The 21201-nt window shown below is 38.9% G+C and overlaps 2 protein-coding genes across 2 annotated transcripts in view; both read right to left on the bottom strand.

Annotated features, from left to right (window-relative positions):
• Positions 1-7190, bottom strand: part of LOC125278724 (ribonuclease inhibitor-like) — a 50387-nt gene extending 43197 nt beyond the window's left edge. Inside the window, exons 1-4 of the mRNA XM_048208071.1 lie at positions 7080-7190; positions 6916-6998; positions 6616-6789; positions 4474-4647 (exon numbers count right to left, since the gene is read on the bottom strand). Of these exons, the coding sequence (XP_048064028.1) occupies positions 4474-4647; positions 6616-6789; positions 6916-6998; positions 7080-7190 (542 nt within the window). The remainder of the gene's footprint in view (positions 1-4473; positions 4648-6615; positions 6790-6915; positions 6999-7079) is intronic.
• Positions 7191-9298: 2108 nt separating this feature from the next.
• On the bottom strand, positions 9299-12125 carry LOC125278898 (NLR family CARD domain-containing protein 3-like). The gene is made up of 2 exons (XM_048208304.1): positions 12028-12125; positions 9299-11177 (listed from the first exon to the last, which is right to left on the bottom strand). Exons 1-2 carry the CDS (start codon positions 12075-12077, stop codon positions 9314-9316), a joined length of 1914 nt encoding a protein of 637 aa, XP_048064261.1. The 5' UTR covers positions 12078-12125; the 3' UTR covers positions 9299-9313.
• Between the last annotated feature and the right edge of the window lie 9076 nt (positions 12126-21201).

Genomic DNA, 21201 nt, shown 5'->3' with positions numbered 1-21201 from the left:
TCATATTTTTCTATTAACAACATCTAAACACACTGGATGTTCAAACATCATCAACTCAATCAAATATATCAGCAGTAATTTCTAAACACACTTTAGAAATGTAGGCTGCATCTGAAAACTGGAAAATGCTGCCTTCAGGGGACACATTTCAAGGTAGGGAGGCATCAAGGCATGCCCGAATCCAACGTTAGATCACTTCCTGTCTCCTGAGATACCTTCCTCTGATCGAAATTTTGAAGGCAGCATAGGAGTATCATTCACTGCCTTTGATATCCGACAATACTGTGCGTCCATTCTGTAACAGTTAAGCTATAAAAATAAAGATTGCATTTGCTGGTCAGTTTGTGTGTAAATGTATGTTTTTGACCAACATTTTTTTATGTTTTAACACTTTTTATGTCATTTCTAGCAAGAAATGGCTACTATAGTAATTAAATATTTGTTTAGTTTAGAGCACGGTATTTTGTGGTAGATCATTAACACTCTGGAGTCTGAGGTATCACCGGCGATACCACCTCGTTTTTTTTTCTTACCAGTGTGAAAGAGACTCAGAATACTCCGTCAATGTTGCACATACAATTAAGAGTTATACACCATTTTAATCTGTTGAATATCTTCTTTTATTTGTGTACACTCAGATTAAAAACAAAATGTTGTGCTTTTTGCAAAATAAAGAAAACTAACATGATGCGTGATCTCTCGTCTCCCTCTGAACGAAGTCCAATCTGAAAGTTCTCAGAAAATGAACTGTAACTTAGTGAATACTAATGACACAAAAATGAGACTTATGTCTAAAAAAATGTTGAAATGTCAGGTTTTAAATCGTAAGTGAAATCGAAAACAAATATTCTCTGTTTATATAATCTGTATGAAAAAAGAGCCATGTCAGAAGTCCGTGATTCAGCTCATTATCCGCTAATGCGGCCACGCCCACGGAGCCAGCGCTATTCAGACGCAAATTCTGAGGCAATACATGCATACATTGTCTCAATCGTGTATTTATTGTCTTCAAAAGTGTTTTGCATAGCCATAGTTAGCGATCTCTGGAAGCCTCTGTTAGTTTGGTTAGTTCTTGGAATGTCACATGACCCGTTCTTCTTTAGATTAATTTGTGGACTAAAGGTGCACAGAGCGCCCTCTGGCTGCAAGTATGAATTGAAAACACAGTATCCAGTGCTCATAGTAATGACAATAAATATTGAATAAATATTACTCCTCTGTATAGAAAATTGACATAAACAAATGAGAATCCAAATGAGAATCCAAATGTGCATACAATATTTCTCCAAATGTGCATGCTTTTAAGCTAAAAGGCTACATGAAATGCCATAGAGGTAACATAATTGTTCAGACACTTTGCATCACAGAAATGCATTATATTTTAAAGTTGTCACGAATGCAGCTCCTCCGGTGCATCCTCTGGGCCGTCGGAGGGAGCCGTCACCTGAATATTGACATACACCTATCCGGACTCCATTTCCCATAGGCCCGCATTCCTGGGACTGATTACACCTGCACCGGCACCATATCACACTCACACTATTTAAGACGCACACACACCTTCGCAAAGTCTTGATTTGCTGTGGTGATCATTTCTGAGCGTTTCTTTGTGGACTGATATCTTGTTATTACCTGGACTGTTTATCTCTGCCGAACCTCTGCCGCCTGCCCTGATTCCTGCCTGTCTATTGTTTCTCTGATTGTTTGCCGCCTGTCTTGATCTCTGCCTCTGACCCATCATTACAAAAGTATATAATAGAATACCATTATTTTAAATTGTAATAATATTTCACAGTATTGCTGTTTTTTCTGTATGTTTTGATATACACCATGATGAGCTTGAGACATGATCACAAGGGGTTTTGTCACAGCCTACCTGTCTAAAACGCCTCATTAATATGTCAATAAGTCATTACACGCCTCCACGCATACTGTGTTTCTTGACAAAAAGTGTCTTACAAAATTTAAATCTCTCCATTGTTTTATATAAACGAGTAGGTAGGATAATTTTTACATAATTTTGAAGCAAAAACTCTAGTCTACAATCTCTAATACACAGAAGTCTTGTGAACACAGATTTAATATTATTTTTTTGGCCTTATTTCAGTGACTTAAAGGTGCCCTAGAACCCCTTTTCAAAAGATAAGTTATATAAGTCTAAGGTGTCCCCTGAACATGTCTGTGAAGTTTCAGCTCAAAATACCCCATAGATTTTTTTTAAATTAATTTTTTTAACTGCCTAATTTGAGCCATTATTACATATGAACCGATTAAGCGTGCGGTCCCCTTAAATCTCCCGCTCCCATGCCCCGCGAGCTCTCAACTGCCTTAAACAGCAAAGTTCACACAGCTAATATAACCCTCAAAATGGATCTTTACAAAGTGTTCATCATGCATACATCGATTCCTGTGAGTATAGTATTTATTTGGATGCTTGGATTGGATTCTGAATGAGTTTAAGACTATGCTCCGTGGCTAACGGCTAATGCTACACTGTTGGAGAGATTTATAAAGAATGAAGTTGTGTTTATGCATTATACAGACTGCAAGTGTTTAAAAATGAAAATAGCGATGGCTCTTGTCTCTGTGAATACAGTAATAAACGATGGTAACTTTAACCACATTTAACAGTACATTAGCAACATTAGCTAACAAAACATTTAGAAATACAATTTACAAATATCACTAAAAATATCATATCATGGATCATGTCAGTTATTATTGCTCCATCTGCCATTTTTCGCTATTGTCCTTGCTTGCTTACCTAGTCTGATGATTCAGCTGTGCACAGATCCAGATGTTTTGCCTTTGTCTAATTCCTTGAACATGGGCTGGCATATGCAAATATTGTAGGGTGTACATATTAATGATCCCGACTGTTACGTAACAGTCGGTGTTATGTTGAGATTCGCCTGTTCTTCGGAGGTCTTTTAAACAAATGAGATTTATATAAGAAGGAGGAAACAATGGCGTTTGAGACACACTGTATGTCATTGGCATGTACTGAACTCTTGTTATTTAACTATGCCAAGATAAATTCAATTTTTCATTCGATGGCACCTTTAAGTTTTTTGTTTTTTCAATAACCACACATAAATGTTATTCCTTCAAAAATACAAACATGTACATACATGTTCCTCACATATTATGGTAGCCTAGTTTGTGCTGAATACACTGTAATGATACTTTTTCCATTAATATGCTTATGAACAACTGAAAAAAGCACAAATGTCACAAATGTCAAAACTTCTCCAGGGTCCAAATCAGCCTCAGACTCCAGAGGGTTAAACCGTTACGCTGCCTGAGAAGTCTGCCTGAAATCAGTTTCCTAAAATCCTAAAATGCAGATAAAAATAGGTGGATGGAAACAGCAACTGTGATATTTAATTTGCTGAGGTTTTAAATGTGCTTTGATTAATCTACTGATAATGAGTGCTCTGCTATGACTCTGTTTGTCTGTGTTTTTTAATGGTGTGCAATCTGACATTATCAAGTATATCATTTACTTTACAAAAACCAAACAAAAAACATGTCTTGAGAGTCCAATCATTCCCTGTGTTATGCTGCCTAATGGAAAGCAGTTAGAAAAAAAAGTCATACAGGGGCATTTCTTGTTATATTTGTGATATGTGTTATACTTGTGATATTTATCATGTGATATAGTTGAGCAATATCATATGTGCAGAGAGTGGTTTTCCTGAATGTAAGCATGATTGCAAATAAGATGTTATTTTAAACAGTTCAATAAATAATAATAGTTTATATTGTGAGCTTTAGACACAATATTGTCTGGTTTTGCTTTATTTCACCAATGTAAATAGTTTCAAACAAAGCCACAGCAGAACTGTTGTGCATTTATCAGATTTTCACAACACGATATCATGGTCAAAACAAATCACGATAATAGTATTAACATGATAACTTGAGAAGTTTTGAAAATAAATCAGTAAAATTATATTTTTTTGTTTGTTTTTAATTTTTTGTCCAGTGAATCACACTTAAAATAAGAGTGTTGGCAGGTGGAGTGTAAATGCACATCAAATGCTAACAGAACCTGTTATTATCAGTCCTTCTGTCTACATTGGACATGTCAAAGTGAACATTCAAAACCTATTTGCCCTGTTGTCAGAGTAAGCATGTGGCATAAATGCGTCAGACATAAATCGGGGGCTCAGGTTATTGTTGTCAGCTTGTCACATGGGTTCTATTTGATTTTGACCTGTCGCGCTGCCCATGTCCATTGCAGACAGTGTTTTTTTTACAGAATGCAGACAACTGTAACACTGGTGAGTTAACTTTTGTAAGTGTCTCCCTTTCATCTGTCCTCTCCTCTGACATGAATTTGTGTGGGAGAAGTAGCTACATACTCCTGTTCCTTGTTCGGATTACTCCATTAAAGATTCCTGAGGAGATCTCCTTTGTCGTGCGATTGAATATTACAACCCACCGTGACACTTAGATATTCTTAAATACCTCAATATCTGCAGCTGACAGTTTGGACTCTTCAGTCCATCAGAAAGAAGCTTCACTCTTGAATCCTGCAGGTCACTGTTACTCAGGTCCAGCTCTCTCAGGACACAGTTTGAGGATAGAAGAGCAGATGACAAACTCTCACAACACTGATCAGTGAGATTACAGGCAGCAAGTCTGAAAGAGAGCAGAACACACACATCAACAGTCAGATCATCTACAAACACATCAACATTATGACTGTCTTACTGTAAATGATCTCACACATGTTCTTAACCCTTTAACTTTCACCCCTAGATGGAGCCAATGAAAAAATTATTTTTCTTAAAATTCTTATTATTGAACATATAAAAAATGACCTCAAGCAGTTTTTTGTCAAAATTTATGTTTTTTTCTAAAAGATATAAAACTCTAACGTACGGTTGAGATGTCAGTTTATGGTAAATCTTTTTTACCACATTTTTTACATTTGCAGTACTATTTTATGGGCTTTTCTGAATAACAAACATACCTGTAACAGTGTTAGTATGTCTTAGATACCTTCCATTATTATCAGGGTCAACATGAAATTAAGTTTATTTAAAAAAAAAAAAAAAACATTTTTACATTACATATTGTCTTGTGGCAGTCAATATAATATCCAGACCATTTTCAGTGAATTTAATTCATAACCATTTCAATAAATTAAGCAAATTTCAGTAAATTCAGGTAATATGGAAATTTAAAGCATTTTTCACAACAGGAATACTGCAAGTTTTGTAAAATATCTAAGTCTATTTATCGTCCATAAATTCTATTTTTAGTCATTTTACTTGAGCTCCTGAATGTTCAAACCAGAGTTTTTCTAATTTTTTGGTTTGGTTGATAGGTACAACCAACCATTTCAGAGTGCTTTTATGCATGTGTTACTTTATAAGCACTCTCTAATGCTCTGCTGAAGCTTGCAGTGTGAAACAAATCATACCATATGTAGGAGTGTGAATGCAAATACTAGCTACACTTGCTTGATTTCACACAGTGTGAAATGAATTACCAATATTTGCAAAATGGACACTATTGCTGTTGCCATAATAGTCTTCTTCTTCATCAGTTTTCTCTAAAAACTTGCAAAATCTCTGTCAAAGTACTACAATTGAAGAAGAATTTAGTTCGCCACTAATATAAAAATATGTTTGATATAGTGGGAAAACTCTGGAGGGCCACTGCCCTGCATAGTTTAGCTCTCCAACCCTGATTAAACTCACCTGCCTATAGTTTTCTAGCAATCCTGAAGGCATTGATTAGCTGGTTCAGGTGTGTTTGATTAGGGTTGGAGCTAAACTTTGCAGGGCAGTGGCCCTCCAGGACCGAGTTTGCCCACCCCTGTTCTATATGAATGCAATCCAGACATGCTATATCTGCCATTTTTGGCATTGCAATGTAAATTGTGTTGCTTCTATGCAATTTACAAGTCCTCTTCCAAGGCCTCATGAGATAGTAAAGTGTCTTTGTATGCATGTAACACTCACTTTTCATTACCCAATCAGTTCCTTTCCACTATACGCAAAATAAAATACTGCATAAATGTATGTGTGAGTAACATTTATGAAATTGTATTTTATATTCCATTAAGTTTTTACTATATCTGCTTGAGGAAAAAATAAAAAAATATCCCCATGGACATCCTCATAATCCACTCTTAGATGACCCTATTGTCATACTTCAGTTCCTACCATCTGGCTGTTTTTACCCTTTACAGACATATCAACCGTACGGTCACGCATAGATTTGGAAAGTCATGGCAAACAGGTGTTTATGTATTTCTCTATATATTTTGCCATATTTCTATTGTTTAGACTCTACCCTACTAACTACAACATTGTGGTTTGATTCCCTCCTTAACTGATACCATGTTTGATCCTATTATTCGATGACCGATCAGCAACTTCATTCTTTCGTGTGACCGACTGAAGTGTGCAAACTGATGCGGTCACCTGAAAATTGAAAAGTCCCATCCCTCCATGACAAAAGCAGATAATGGGGTGGGACAATAGAGCTCTGATCAATAGAGATCAGTTTTTTGTCTCATCTCCTTCATTTTACTGATTTTTTTCACACTCAAAGTAAGGTCTACCGTACGGTTGAGAAATCTGTTAAATTAAATACCTCAGTATTTGCAACTGACAGTTTGGACTCTTCAGTGCATCAGAAAGAAACTTCACTGGTGAATCCTGCAGGTCATTGTTACTCAGGTCCAGCTCTCTCAGGACACATTTTGAGGATTGAAGAGCTGATGACAAACTCTCACAGCAATGAACAGTGAGATTACAGCGAGCAAGTCTGAAAGAGAGCAGAACACACACATCAATAGTCAGATCATCTATAGCAGTGGTTCCCAACCCCCCTAGCCACCCACGAGTCTGCTCCAGCAGCCGACGAGCCCACTCTAGCAACCTGCAAGCTCACCTCTCCAGCCCTCGACGAGCCCTCTCCGGCCTTGGACGAGCCAGCTCCAACCCTCCAACATGGTCCATCCCACATTTCCCTACCTACCACGGAATTCCCCAAGAAAATTAGGGGGGGCCATGTACACGTGGGTGGGGGACTCATGGGTGGGCTTTCGGTGTTGCCATGGCCTTCCCAGGCTCCAGACCCGCCATGGCCATCCACAACTCCTGACCCGCCAAGGCCTGCCAAGGTTCCTGACCCTCCATGGCCGCCCACGGCCTCTGACTCTCCATGGCCGCCCACGGCCTCTGACCCTCCATGGCCGCCCACGGCCTCTGACCCGCCATGGCCGCCCGAGCTCCTAGACCTGCCCTGGAGACCTCCGTTCCCGCCTACTCCTCTCGCCGACCAGGAGGGGGAGGTACTGTCATAGTTCCCTCTGTTCCTGGACTCCATTTCCCATGATCCTCCTGTTTCCACACATGTACTCACTTCCTCGTCATCTCCCCATCATCACTCATCTCATCACCTGCACCTGGACTTGATCATCTGCACTCCCTTGGACTCACTCCCTTCACTCCCTGTCTGTTCTTATTGTTAGTCAAACGTGTTTGTGTTGTACCTTACACCTTCGTTGAATAAATACCCTTTGATTGTGGAAATCCTTTAACGCCTCATCTCTACAACCACACACCGTGACGCATATAGAGAGAATCATGGAAAAAAAGCACAGCATCCGCATTGGAAAGATTAATTAGGGATGCTCATAATTGACTGGTTAACTGTTAACCAAGAATTTTGTTTAAAAGGTAAACAAACTATAAACTTATAGCTATAGACAATAAATCCTACAAACAGCCTATTCAGAACAGAACTGTAACGAAAAATAAAAAACAGGTCGCCTACCTACCTCTCCAATTCTGCACAAATACAAATGTTTCTGTATTCACAATCTATTTGAATGATAAACTATTATATGTAAATTATAGGCTTTGAACTTCGCTCGAGTTCCAACAATACATCCTTCACATGTACTTTGCAAGTGAGTCTGTGGTATAGCGCTGAATGCCACGGATTGTCCTACAGACTATATACACTGAATTACATTATGAGCACTGACAGCTGAAATGAATAACACTGATTATCTCTTCATCACGGTACCTGTTAGTGGGTGGATATATTAGGCAGCAAGTGAATATTTTTGTCCTCAAAGTTGATGTGTTAGAAGCAGGAAAAATGAGCAAGGATTTGAGCAAGGATTTGATGCACGTGGGTAGAGAAAACTTGCCCGTGTGGTCCGATCCAACAGAAGAGCTACTGTAGCTCAAACTGCTCAAGAAGTTAATGCTGGTTCTGATAGAAAGGTGTCAGAATACACAGTGCATCGGTTTGTTGCATATGGAGCTGCATAGCTGCAGACCGGTCAGGGTGCCCATGCTGACCCCTGTCCACCGGCAAAAGAGCCAACAGTGGAAACGTGAGCATCAGAACTGGACCACAGAGCAATGGAAGAAGGTGGTCTTGTCTGATGAATCAAATCACGTTTTCTTTACATAATGGGTAGTTTTTATCCACACGCTTAAATGCTGACGAAGAAGATCGATTGTGTGTTCGGCTGAGTCTGAGAATAAAGTATGTGCACCTCAGAATGCTTTTATGATGCGATATTAATGTAAACAGCATTTATTAATGTAACAGCAGCCCTACTGCTGTGCTTCAGAAATTTAAACACTGAAAAATATAGCAATGCTTTTCTGAAGATATAAAAATCTGAGTTTTGAATAATGAATCTGAGAGACTCCTCTGAGATTCACTTACTGCATCTGAATGCCAGTAGAACAGGTCTTCAGCACCTACGTTACCTGATCAGTTTCATAAGCATCCAGCAGCGGTGAGTAGTGAGGAGATGAAGAGAGATGCAATGATGTTAGACAATCACAACAGCAGACATTTACTGACAAAAGTCAGACTGAGACCGGAAAATAATTATGATGAGGAAATATATGACTGTTTTTGAGCAAAAACTTTACTAACATAACAAGCAAGCCTCAAAGAGCACATTAAAATAATGAAAAGGCATGTGAAGACTCTAAGACCTGATTTCACAGACAGGGCTTAGACAAAGCCAGGATTGGGCCTTAGCTCAATTAGGGCATCTAAGTAGCTTTTATGAACATGCCTTAGAAAAAATTACTGGTGTGCATCTTGAGACAAAACAATGAATCTGACATATTTTAAGATATGTCAGGGCAAGTTACTTTCAGTTAAAACAGCTCAAACATGCATTTTAGTCTAGGACTACCTTAAGCCGTGTCTGTGAAACCAGGGGTAAGCTTGTAATTTATTAGAAAATCTCTTTCTTAGGAAATGGTACTTGATTATTAAACATGATTCTTCATTTGTTAATAATTAACACTCACAGAGCTTTTCTGCAGTTGATCACAGCTGGTATCAGTCTTCTTCTCCCCTCATCGGATGTGTTATATTTCTTGAGATTCAGCTCATCCAGCACCTCCTCTGATATCTGAAGCATGTAGGCAATTGTTGAGCAGTGAGCAGGAGATAGAAACTTCTTTAAGTGTTTGTCTGATTTCACAAACTCCTGAATCTCTCTGGACAGAGTCTGATCTTTCACTTCCAGCAGACAGAGGAACAGATTGATGGATTGATCAGCTGAGAGATTAAGAAAATCCTCCTTATCTTTAATCTTCTGTTGAATGTCCTGTGTGATTCTCCTGATGTTCTCTGAGCTGTTCTCTGTGTGTGTCAGTAGATCCTGCAAGAGTCTCTGATTGGACTCCAGTGAGACGCCCAGCAGGAACCGCAGGAACAGATCCAACTTTCCATTCTGACTCCTGAGGGCTTTATCTACTGCTGATGTTAGTAACCTATGCAGAGAGTGTTTATCAAACCAGTAAATTTCAAATTCTTGCAGTGGTTTCTTGTTCTTGACCACATGTGAGTAAAACAAATAGAAAGCAGCGAGAAACTCCTGAACGCTCAGATGAATGAAGCTGTAGACTTTCCTCTGATGAATCACAGATTCCTCCTTAAAAATCTCAGTGCAAATCCCAGAATACACTGAGGCGTCAGTGATGTCTATGCCGCTCTCTCTCAGGTCCTCCTCATAGAACATCACATTGCCCTTCATCAGCTGATTGAAAGCCACTTTAGCAAGTTTCACAATCACTTCTCTGTTGGACTGAAGGAGTTTCTCTGGATCTCTCTCTTCATACTTCTGATTCCTCATGTTGATCTGAATCAGCAGGAAGTGGATATACATTTCAGTCAGAGTTTGAGGGATTTCTGCACTCCGATCTTCTTTCAGGAGCTTCTGAAGCACAGTGGATGAGATCCAGCAGAAGACGGGTATGTGGCACATGATGTGGAGGCTTCTTGCTCTTCTGATGTGTGAGATGATTCTGCTGGCTTGATGCTCGTCACTGATTCTCTTCCTGAAATATTCCTCCTTCTGAGGCTCATTGAATCCCTGAATCTCTGTCAGACGGTTGATGTATTTGGAGGGGATCTGATTGGCTGCTGCTGGTCTGGAGGTGATCCAGATGAGAGCAGAGGGAAGCATATCTCCTTTCATGAGATTTGACATCAACACCCCCACTGATGAAGTCTCAGTCACATCAGAAACTTTCTGAGCGTCTGAAAACATCAGTCTCATTCTGCTTTCATCCAGACCATCAAAGATGAACACAACTTTACAATCCTCATAAGTCTTTGAGTCCAGATCTTGAAGTTCAGGATGAAAGTCCAGCAGAAGTGTATGAAGACTGTACTGATGATCTTGGATCAAGTTCAGCTCTCGAAATGGAAGCACAAACATGAAATCTACATCCTGATTGGCTTTTCCCTCAGCCCAGTCCAGAATGAACTTCTGCACAGAGACGGTTTTTCCGATTCCAGCGATTCCTTTAGTAAGAACAGTCTTGATCTGTTGTTTCTCCTTACATCCTGGTTCAGGTGAGGCTTTAAAGATGTCATTGCAGTAGATTGGAGTGTCTTGTGAGTGTTGTGTTCTGGCTGTTTTCTCCATCTGTAAAACCTCATGTTCTTCATTCACTCCTTCACTCTCTCCCTCTATGATGTAGAGCTGTGTGTAGATCCTGTTCAGGAGGGTTTCATTCTCTTGGAGTTTCTGTCCCTCAAATAATCTCTCATACTTGTTCTTCATGCTGGTTTTGTGTCGGTCTTTGACTCTCTGTAGTTCATCATTCATTGGTTGAGGAGAATCTCCAGTCTGATCATCTCTATCCACTCTGCTGAAACTACAAAAATGAGAAAAAGAACAGATTTAAAAAAGTATGTAAAGAAAAGGATTTATATGTATAAATAAAATAACATTTACTTGCATAGTAAATCAATACAGATGTCAATCTTGTATTTTCTGTTTAATTAATGTCTTACATTTCAGTCTCAATTTAAAAGTTAAATGAATTATATATAATGGCTTGCATGTTTAATTGGCAAGGCTTAAACAGACATGGGCAACATTCCCATCAGCTGTCTTGATACACAAGTGAAAGTGTTGTAGCACAGCGTGCAGCTCTCATTTGCTCATTTTGAGAGAGAGAGAGAGAGGGAGTAATTTTTGCAGTAATTTCCCACATTATAAATGCTGCTGGAATAAGTGAAATTATGCGCAATACTCTATAGTAAACACAGTGCAGCACTTCAGAACGCAGACTCATTATTGTCCGGCTCCTGCGTCAGCATCACACACTCACATAACCAGCGTCAGCCAATAATGAGTCTGCGTTCTGACATAGAACCTGGAAGCGTTGCACTGTCTATACGTGAACAGCATAGGAGACTGACAGGGAAGAGAAGAGAAGAGAAGAAATTGTTGAATAAAGTCATTATTTTTGTTTTGTTTTTGCACACAAAAAGTATTCTCGTCTCTTCATAACATTAAGTTTGAACCACTGCAGTCACATGACTGTTTTAACAATGTCTTTTGTACCTTTATCTCTCATATTTCATCAAAAATATCTTAATTTGTGTTCTGAAGATGAACAAAGGTCTTACGGGATTTAAACAACATGAGGGTGAGTAATTAGTGACAGAAATTAAATTTTTGGATGAACCCTTTAACAAATCTGTAATTTTGTGTCTCACCTGGGGTCAGAGGTCACTGTTTTATCACTGAAATTAAGAGGAGGAATCATGGATCCATCACTTTTCAGAGACACACAGCTGGGTTCTGCAGATGAAGATCTCTGATTCCAGATACTGAAAAAAAAAAAAAAAAAAAACAAGTTCTGACTGCCATTTTGTTATTTTTATTATGAGTCTATTGTCTCCAATACTAGATCATATCTCACCTGGGGCCAGAGATCACTGCTTTATCACTGAACTTAAGAGGAGGATGCATGGATCCGTCACTCTTCAGAGACACACAGCTGGGTTCTGCAGATGAAGATATCTCTCTGTTCTCCATAATGAGAAACTGACTTCAGACCTGCATATGGAAACACAGAGAATAAATCATACATAATGTTTTAACTATTGGAGTAATTCCAGTGAAAACAAATCTTAATTTTACACAATGACATTCTGGAGAATTTGGTGGTTCAGACTTTGTAGCTTCAGTTTCTGGAGGATCATTTTCTTATGATGTCCATAAAGTAATGGTTTACTGACTGTGGAAGAACCAGATCTGAACCCACTGAACCACTCTGAGATTAAATGATCAGTGATCCAGACCCCATTACCTCACAAATAATAATTAACATTTTAATCATATAAAACCATGTTTTCAATTCAAAGCAGTGACATTTCATGAAAATGATGAGTATTTTGCATCACTGTTGGTCGCTGAATATTTCAATCATAAAACAGTCGTCAAATATTAAACGTTTAACTACTCGCAGCTTTCTTTGCTAAAACGAAAGTTGGAATTCACACTCGTCACCTGTGAACAGGAAGCCTTCTTTGATTTGATTGGCCAGCTCACTCATTCTGACAGTGATGAGCGCTGAGACAGAACAGCCTAAAAATGTAACATTTGAAACGTTTGTCATCCTAACAACAGACAAAGTGGGGAGGGGGTGGTTTATAGATTTTATAGTCATCAATAATAAAACTATGTTATATCGAAACTTCATAATGTCAGTGAATCGAGGCCTAAGCGCAGTCGTATTTGTGTTTATTTGAATGTTTACATTTCCACCTTTGCATATTTCAGACTGTAAAGAAAATTGATCAGTATTAAATTAATCCTGTAAATTGATCTCAATCTTAAAAGCAGAATCCACAGGGCTTGATAACTCAAAAACTTTAATATGAGATGGTGACGCAAATGCGAAAACATATAATATGACAATATCAAAAGCCGTTAAATTAACTTACCATAAAGTGATATTTATGAACGTTTTAAGTCTTCGAAATGTCAATTTACATGTCGAGTCTTTCCTTTCGATTTGGACACACAGGTGTTTCCTCAGAATGCTGCAGGAGGACTCTGGTCAGAGATTGTTTTATTATAGGGAGATAAGAGGGTCTGTATCTCATTGGAGAAAGCTAACTTAATCACTTGCGGCTCATTCCCTAGTCACATTGTCCTCACATTTATCTTATTTATCTTATACATAGAGCTAAAGAGAGAATAATTCAGCCACTTCATAAACACTGAACACTCATGAGTTTTCTGTAAGGTGAGCATTGAAGAAAAATATAAGATGAAACATCTGCTGATCTGTTTCACTGAACTTTGAACTATTCATCTTGCCAGTTAAAAATATAAACAATAAGGTGCGTTCATGCGGCCTCGTAATTCCTGTAGTTACGAGATTCTAGCTTGTAAAAAGCGCTCACGTCCTCGTAGAGCTCGTAATTACAGCTTGTAAGCTGGGAGTTTTCTGAAAGCTCCCAGATGTACCACATGGCCGCTGTACCACCTGACCGCTGCAGATTCACAGGCGTTGATAAGAGGTGCCATGGAAACGCACAATTCCCAGTCCAAGGACGTGAACCAGGGGCGGCGCCAGACATTTTTGCCGGGGCTTCGGCCCCGAATGTTTTGAGTCAAGCCCCGAATGTATGACTGTCACTGAGTAAATATGAAACTGGACAATAGCCTATGTAAACCCCCGAAATCATAAGTTGCTTTATTTCATTGCACTTTGGCTTTGCATATACTGCATACAGCCTGTAAAATTAGACCTTAAAAATAATCTAGCCTATAGAATACATTTCTTTGCTGTCGGTAGCCTATGGACTACTCCGTTTCTTCCTCTCTGTTGAATATGCAGCAGGTAGGGGAGGAGCTAGCACAGTCAACCGCAAGAGTGCGAGACAGTCAGCGAGCAGGAATTTCAGGTTTGAGGTTTCTTAACGGTGCTCTCAAAATATAATTTTTCTAAACATATCTCTCAATTAAAATACTTTAAGCAGTTCAATACCGCTTTTCTAAAGTATCCGACCATACACCGGCAGCGCTTTCTCTCTCTCACACATTTGCACACGCGATCAGCTGGTGATCTGGTGATCAAAATAAAAGCTCAAGAATTTATCTTTTAAAAAGAAATGAGTACAAAAGTATTGTAAAAAAGATGTTTGAACCCTTTTTAATGTCCAGGTACAAGCCAATGCTGTTTCTTTGTTCAATTTGCACACTGTACATGGGTTGAAGCTCTTAATTTTGAATTTCCAGAGTGCACCAGATTGATGCATTTAACCATTAAACCCCCCTAGAGCTGGTACATCCAATAAAGTTTTACAAATTACAATAATGTACATTTTCTGAACAAGAATATGACAACAAAAGCTCCTTTCATGTCAGTAAAGCTGTTAATAGAAAATTAAAATGTCTTTGGACAAATATAGATTTGGGCTAAGCCCCGAATGTTTACAATGTCTGGCTCCGCCCCTGACGTGAACAGCTCCGAGTATAATGTCACGTGTTGTTATCTCAAGATTCCGTGAACGCAGCATTAAGGTGCGTTCACGCGGCCTCGTAATTCCTGTAGTTACAAGATTCTAGCTTGTAAAAAGCGTTCACATCCTCGTAGAGCTTGTAATTACAGCTTGTAAGCTGGGAGTTTTCTGAAAGCTCCCAGATGTACCACGTGGCCGCTGTACTACCTGACCGCTGTAGATTGATTGTAGTATATGCATGGACTGTGTCGTAAAATCTCCCCTCGGCTCCGGCCGGTCTGCAAAAGACTAGCAGATTTGACAACTTTGTGGCCTGGCCGAAATTAAACAGCGATGCCCTCTCTCCAGCTCTGGAGACTTCAAAGGATCGACCCCCTAGTGTGAGCCCAGAGACGGACCAGATCACATTCCAACACACACACACACACACACATAGACACACACAAAAACACACAAACATACATTATTGACTGTATATGTAAAATATAACTATGCCAAGTCACATCCATATATGTACCCATCATGTATCTCAAGTGTATGCATGTTTCCTAATGTTTAGACTTAGTTTAAATAACTGTAGTTGAGTTAGTTTTAGTTGTAATAAGGGAATTTTATCTGTAAACCATAACTTCCATTATGCCTGTCTGATCTATCAAGTTTGATCTCGTTTTAAAGCTCTGGCTACTGATCATTCACTGAGATATGTCACATATGAAGAAAGTACTCCATCTCGAAATCTGATCTGATAGTCATAAATTCAGCTAGGAGACCAAACAAAGGAACTTTGCCCGCCAAATAGTGCTGTGCATCTATTGGCCGTTACAATTCAGGGGGTGTGTTAGCTTGGTTTTCCATAAAAACAACGACACACAACTTTTCCGTTGTCTCCCGATTGTCTCTCGACTGCCCCTGAACTGCCTCAGGCGACAGCGCTGTCATCACGCGCTCAGCTCCTGCCGGGACGACCATTTTCCTTGGACCCTCTCTCTCTTCTTTCTTCTCTGTCATCTTACGCATCAGTGAAACCTCGTTTGAAAACCCCGCCGGAGAAACCCTCTCGGAAAGGACCAACCAAGCCAGGCGCATTGAAACTCTGCTGCACACCGACTTGAACCATATGCAAGTATTATAATTTCTCTGAAATTTGTTTAAACTGATTTCTGTGCTGGCTCTCAAAGGGGTTAACTGTCGTAATTTGCCATTCTTTGACCATCCTTCCTTTCCTGTCTCTACGTTCCCTTTTGTATATATTTGTATATTCTGTAGTTAGACGTATAACCTATGTAGTCGTAGTTTGCATATATTAAACACGTTATTCATGCTCGATTGTTCTTTTTGCTCATTTCAATTCGCTCGTTTCCATCCTATATCCTTGCTTTACGTTTGGATGCTAGAATAGGAGGTCCTTCTCGTGGCCAGAGAAAAACCTTCCTTTGATAATATTCTATGAGGAGCTTAGTTTGCTGGACAAACCAACAGTTTCTCTAAATAATTATTAAACCAGAACTAATCATATATATAATTGATTATAATTCGTTATAATTAATTCACTATATATGGTTAATTCCCCCTTGGGTCGGTATGTGCATAATAATTATTCATAAAGATTTATGAATTATTATATTCATATTCCACCCATAAATTGATTAATAACTGTACGAATCGCTACAGATTTATTAGGCGTTGATTGTGGTGCCATGGAAACGCTCGGAATATAATGTCACATGTTGTCATTTCAAGATTCCGGTAAATACGAGGTGACGTGAATGCAGCTTTTGACCTGTGACTATGATTGACAGCAGGGGGGCGGGGTCAATATTCTCTCTAATCAAATGAGCTTTACTGATTTATTTCAACCCCACTGACCCGCCCTTCAGATCAATGACTGTCACTGTTCACACCTGAAAATAATTTTTGTCATTAATTAAGCCATAACATTATTAAACATTGAACTTTACAAATCACATTAGTATTGTTTCAGTTTTTCTGGATTCCATTTCAATGGTCAAATTAAATTGTAGTAATCAAAAAGGATGTTTAATTAACTGAAATTATGAAATTTACAGTTTAACACCAGATTATTAAAAGTTTACATTTTTAAGGCCCTGTGAAATCAGTTGTCTTTAAAATACGGTTAATCAAATAAAAACATTATTTTTCAGTGCTATCAAATTAAAATCGAACAATTCGTTATATTTTTCAGCAAAGAGCAGCACAACAGACGTTTATTGTTAAAATTAAAACAAAGAGGAAACTTCTGATATTCCTTTAAAAATAAAGTTATTTTTATTATTATTTTTATTTTTATGTATTATTATTATTATTATTATTATTATTAAAGGATTGGTCCTCTTTTAAATACACTTTTCCTGATAAATTTACTCACCCCCATGTCATCCAAGATGTTCATGTCTTTCTTTCGTCAGTCGAAAAGAAATGAAGGTTTTTGAGGAAAACATTACAGGATTATTCTCCTTACAGTGGATTTCAATGGCTACCAACAGATTGAAGGTCAAAATTACAGTTTCAGTGCAGCTTCAAGGGCTTTAAACGATACCAGATGAGTAATAAGGGTCTTATCTAGCGAATCGATCGGTCATTTTCGAAAAAATACAACCGTTTATGCTTTATAAACAAAATATCACCTTGAACGTACTTTCCGCTTCTGCATTCTTCATAACTGTTACGAATTCCACAAACACAGCCTTCGGTCGTAACATAGAGAGCGACACATTGTAACATGTGTCGCCCGGAGTCCCGTCTCCTGCTCCCACAAACACCACAATGTCACCAGTTGAGTCAGAGAGGAAGTTTGTTTATTTCTTAAAGAAAATTAAAGAATGGCTTTAAGTCCGTGGGTCGGCCAAAACAACAAACAAAAGATGGGGATCTACCTACTTTTAAAGATCTTCCCTGGAAAAGAGATAACAAAAGAAAAACACAAGTCTTACCTCCCTGCTAACAGAATAAACAGGAGAAAAATAGTAATTAAACAAAAAAGGGCCTCCCACTAACAAACGGTCTGCATGGGAAAGGGCAATTGAACATTTACCGGCCTATACCGCTAACAATTTGTTCTCCACACCAGGGTTTACTTTAAAGGCTAGTCCAGCAGCGTCACACACACTCGGCTGGTACAACAACAGGAAGCAGGAGAGGGAACTCATCGAGCCGTCTTCCCTCCAAGCTTTTATCCACTGGACGATTCCCGGCTCCACCCACATAAACAGCTGCACCTGTGTTCACGACAATTAGCAGGAAGCAACAGGGGGAGAGCGAGAGAGAGACAGACAGAGAGAGCACTTCACACACACAACTTTTGCTCCACACAACAATGTTACACGACACAAGTGAACACTCAGCGACGTTCAGACACGTAACAATAACGCTTACGCTGAATGTTCTACGCCTTCCCTATTCTACTTACGGAATGAACGCGGCGCCAGTTTCGTTTTTTTTCGTAACTTGAATAGGGAAGGCGTAGTTCATTCAGCGTAAGCATTATGAAGAATGTTTGTTGTGTATGGAGCTGCATAGCTGCAGACCAGTCAGGATGACCATGCTGACCCCTGTCCACCACTGAAAGAGCCAACAGTGGACATGTGAGCATCAGAACTGGACCACGGAGCAATGGAAGAAGGTGGCCTGGTCTGATGAATCACGTTTTCTTTTACATGACGTGGATGGCCGGGTGCGTGTGCGTCACTTTCCTGGGGAACACGTGGCACCAGGATGCACTATGGGAAGAAGGCAAGCCAGCAGAGGCAGTGTGATGCTTTGGGCAATGTTCTGCTGGGAAACCTTGGGTCCTGCCATCCATGTGGATGTTACTTTGACACGTACCACCTACCTAAGTATTATTCGGACATTGTACAATCTTTCATGGAAACGGTATTCCCTGGTGGCTGTGGCCTCTTTCAACAGGTTAATGCTCCTGACAAAAATGGTTCAGGAATGCTTTGAGGAGCACAACAACGAGTTTGAGGTGTTGATTTGGCCTCCAAATTCCCCAGATCTCAATCCAATCGAGCATCTGTGGGATGTGCTGAACAAACAAGTCCGATCCATGGAGGCCCCACCTCACAAATTACAGGACTTAAACGATCTGCTGCAAATATCTTGGTCCAGATCCCACAGCACACCTTCAGGGGTCTAGAGGAGTCCATGCCTCGACGGGTCAGGGCTGTTTTGGCAGCAAAAAGGGGACCAACACAATATTAGGAAGGTGGTAATGTTATGCATGATCGGTGTATAATATACATTTAAATGATATTTTATGTTCCTAAATTTCCTCTCCTGGTCTTTGCTGTTTCCAGACCTTGACCTTTGAGGGTGTTCAGTCTGTCCGCACATATGAAAAGGTATAATGTCAAACTAATGGATGTTTCACTGTTATTTTGGCATTGTGACTGTGATTTATCTGAATGTTGCAGAATGTCTCTGAGGCCTGCCTTTCTGTCAAACTGAATGAAATAAACACTTGATCAAAACTAATTCTGGTTTCTTCTATCTTATGCAAATGATATTGAAGTTTCCATCATCCTAATTTTTTTAATTCAATCAAGACCATATAGCATTACATGTACGCTACACACACACAATTTCTGAAACATAATTGAGGAATGCAACCTTTGAAATTAAACTACAGTAGTCAGCATTTGAAGTGGATCAAAAAAGTTAATCAAATTTGTCCTAAGAAGAAGGTTTTAGGACAACTTTGAAGAAAGTTTTGACCCACTTCAAATGTTGACTACTATATTTAAGAACTATTTAAAACTACATCAAACTACATTAGATTAAAACAAACTGTATATAAAATTAAACAAAAATAGAGACATGAATATTTAAATTATTTTCTGTCATTTCTGAACAATCCCCAGTTTGCTTGAATTGTTCTTAACTCAAGATTATATGGCTCTTTTATAAATGACATCACTTCCATGCAGTGCTAATAAATACACATAATTCACAAATCGAAGTAATCAGTCTATGAGATGTTCATGTTTTTTCTTTCACTGATAATATTTCTACACAGCAGCTGTTCTGATGTTTCAAATCATTTATCATCATCCATCAGCGTCAGTTTACACTTTCTGATTTAGTGAAATAAACTCATAAAACTTTAGAAAGCAAACAAAATATGTATTGAATTTTTGTTCTATAATCATATGGTACTGTACAGACCTTTGTTTATATGTAGTTTCATTACACATAATACAGATTAATGTTAAACAATCATTTAACATAAATTACCATTTATGAGTTTCTGTTTCAACTGCTTACCTCAAGGACTCCAAACGCTATACTTGGCTGCTTAAATCATCTCCTTCGTCTCCAGTACTCCTCGTGTTCCTACCTGCCTGTGTGTGTGAGTGTCTCTGCCACCTGTCTCCTACGCCTGCCTCCATCTTCACCTGCAATACAACAAAAGGACAGTATTACCTTCTCATTCACATCCAAGAACTGCCTTCTCAACATTCTCTTCCCTGTTGCTCTGCTGATCACTTCAATAAACATCCAATACTGCTTTTATATCTGCCTCCGGTGTCTCTATCATAACAATATCATGGAAAATAACTGTTAGGGTGAATATTACCAGCCAATGATATTACTTTGGTGTATTTTAAGAGATAAGAAAAAGCCAATGATATTAATTTGGTGTGTTTTTAAGAGATAAGAAAAATGTATAAAACTGTGCCCCGGCTAAGGGAGCCTCAGATGCGGAGCTGGCATCTCACTTTGTTGCTTGACAATAAAGTTAAATACTTCTGAGACCTGGAACTTCGACTCTGCGAGTTTTTCTGAGACCTGAAACTTAGACTCTGCGAGTTTTTCTTCGAGACCAGATCTGAAGGGACAAAGAAACATCAAATCTGCCATGACATAGACAGGGATTGAGGGGTCATAAGCAGAAGGTGAAATAAGAGCTCTAGTGGAAGTGACCATATCAATAAAAAAGTGCAGAAAGTTTTCACAAACAGCAGGGGTGGCATCAATACAGACAGTTTGTGGAGCATTAAGAACTGAATCAATAGTCTTAAACAAAACACGAGGCTTGTTACAGTTTGACAGAATAATTTCAGATAAATATTTTCTTTTAGCATCTTTCACAATTGTCTGATAATAACGCCAGCAGTCCCTTAGCATTTGAAGTGACACATGCAGTCTGTCCTTTTTCCATTTGCGCTCAACTCTACGGCACTCACATCTGACAGCACGAGCCGTGTCATTTAACCATGGCTCAGATTTAGTTTTAGGCTGCCTAATTTTCAATGGAGCCACGGTATCTATGACAGTTTTGACAGGTGGAGTGCAACTATGAGCTAAGCTCCTCTGATAAACATCAAATTTTCATTTTTGTGAACTATCCCTTTAACTTCTGCTGTAACTAAACTATCAGGCTGCAAAAATCAT

The sequence above is a fragment of the Megalobrama amblycephala genome, linkage group LG11 (assembly GCF_018812025.1).
Source record: "Megalobrama amblycephala isolate DHTTF-2021 linkage group LG11, ASM1881202v1, whole genome shotgun sequence".
NCBI lineage: Eukaryota > Metazoa > Chordata > Actinopteri > Cypriniformes > Xenocyprididae > Megalobrama > Megalobrama amblycephala.
Note: the sequence above shows the minus strand (reverse complement) of the source record. Positions and strands in the feature narration are given on the sequence as shown.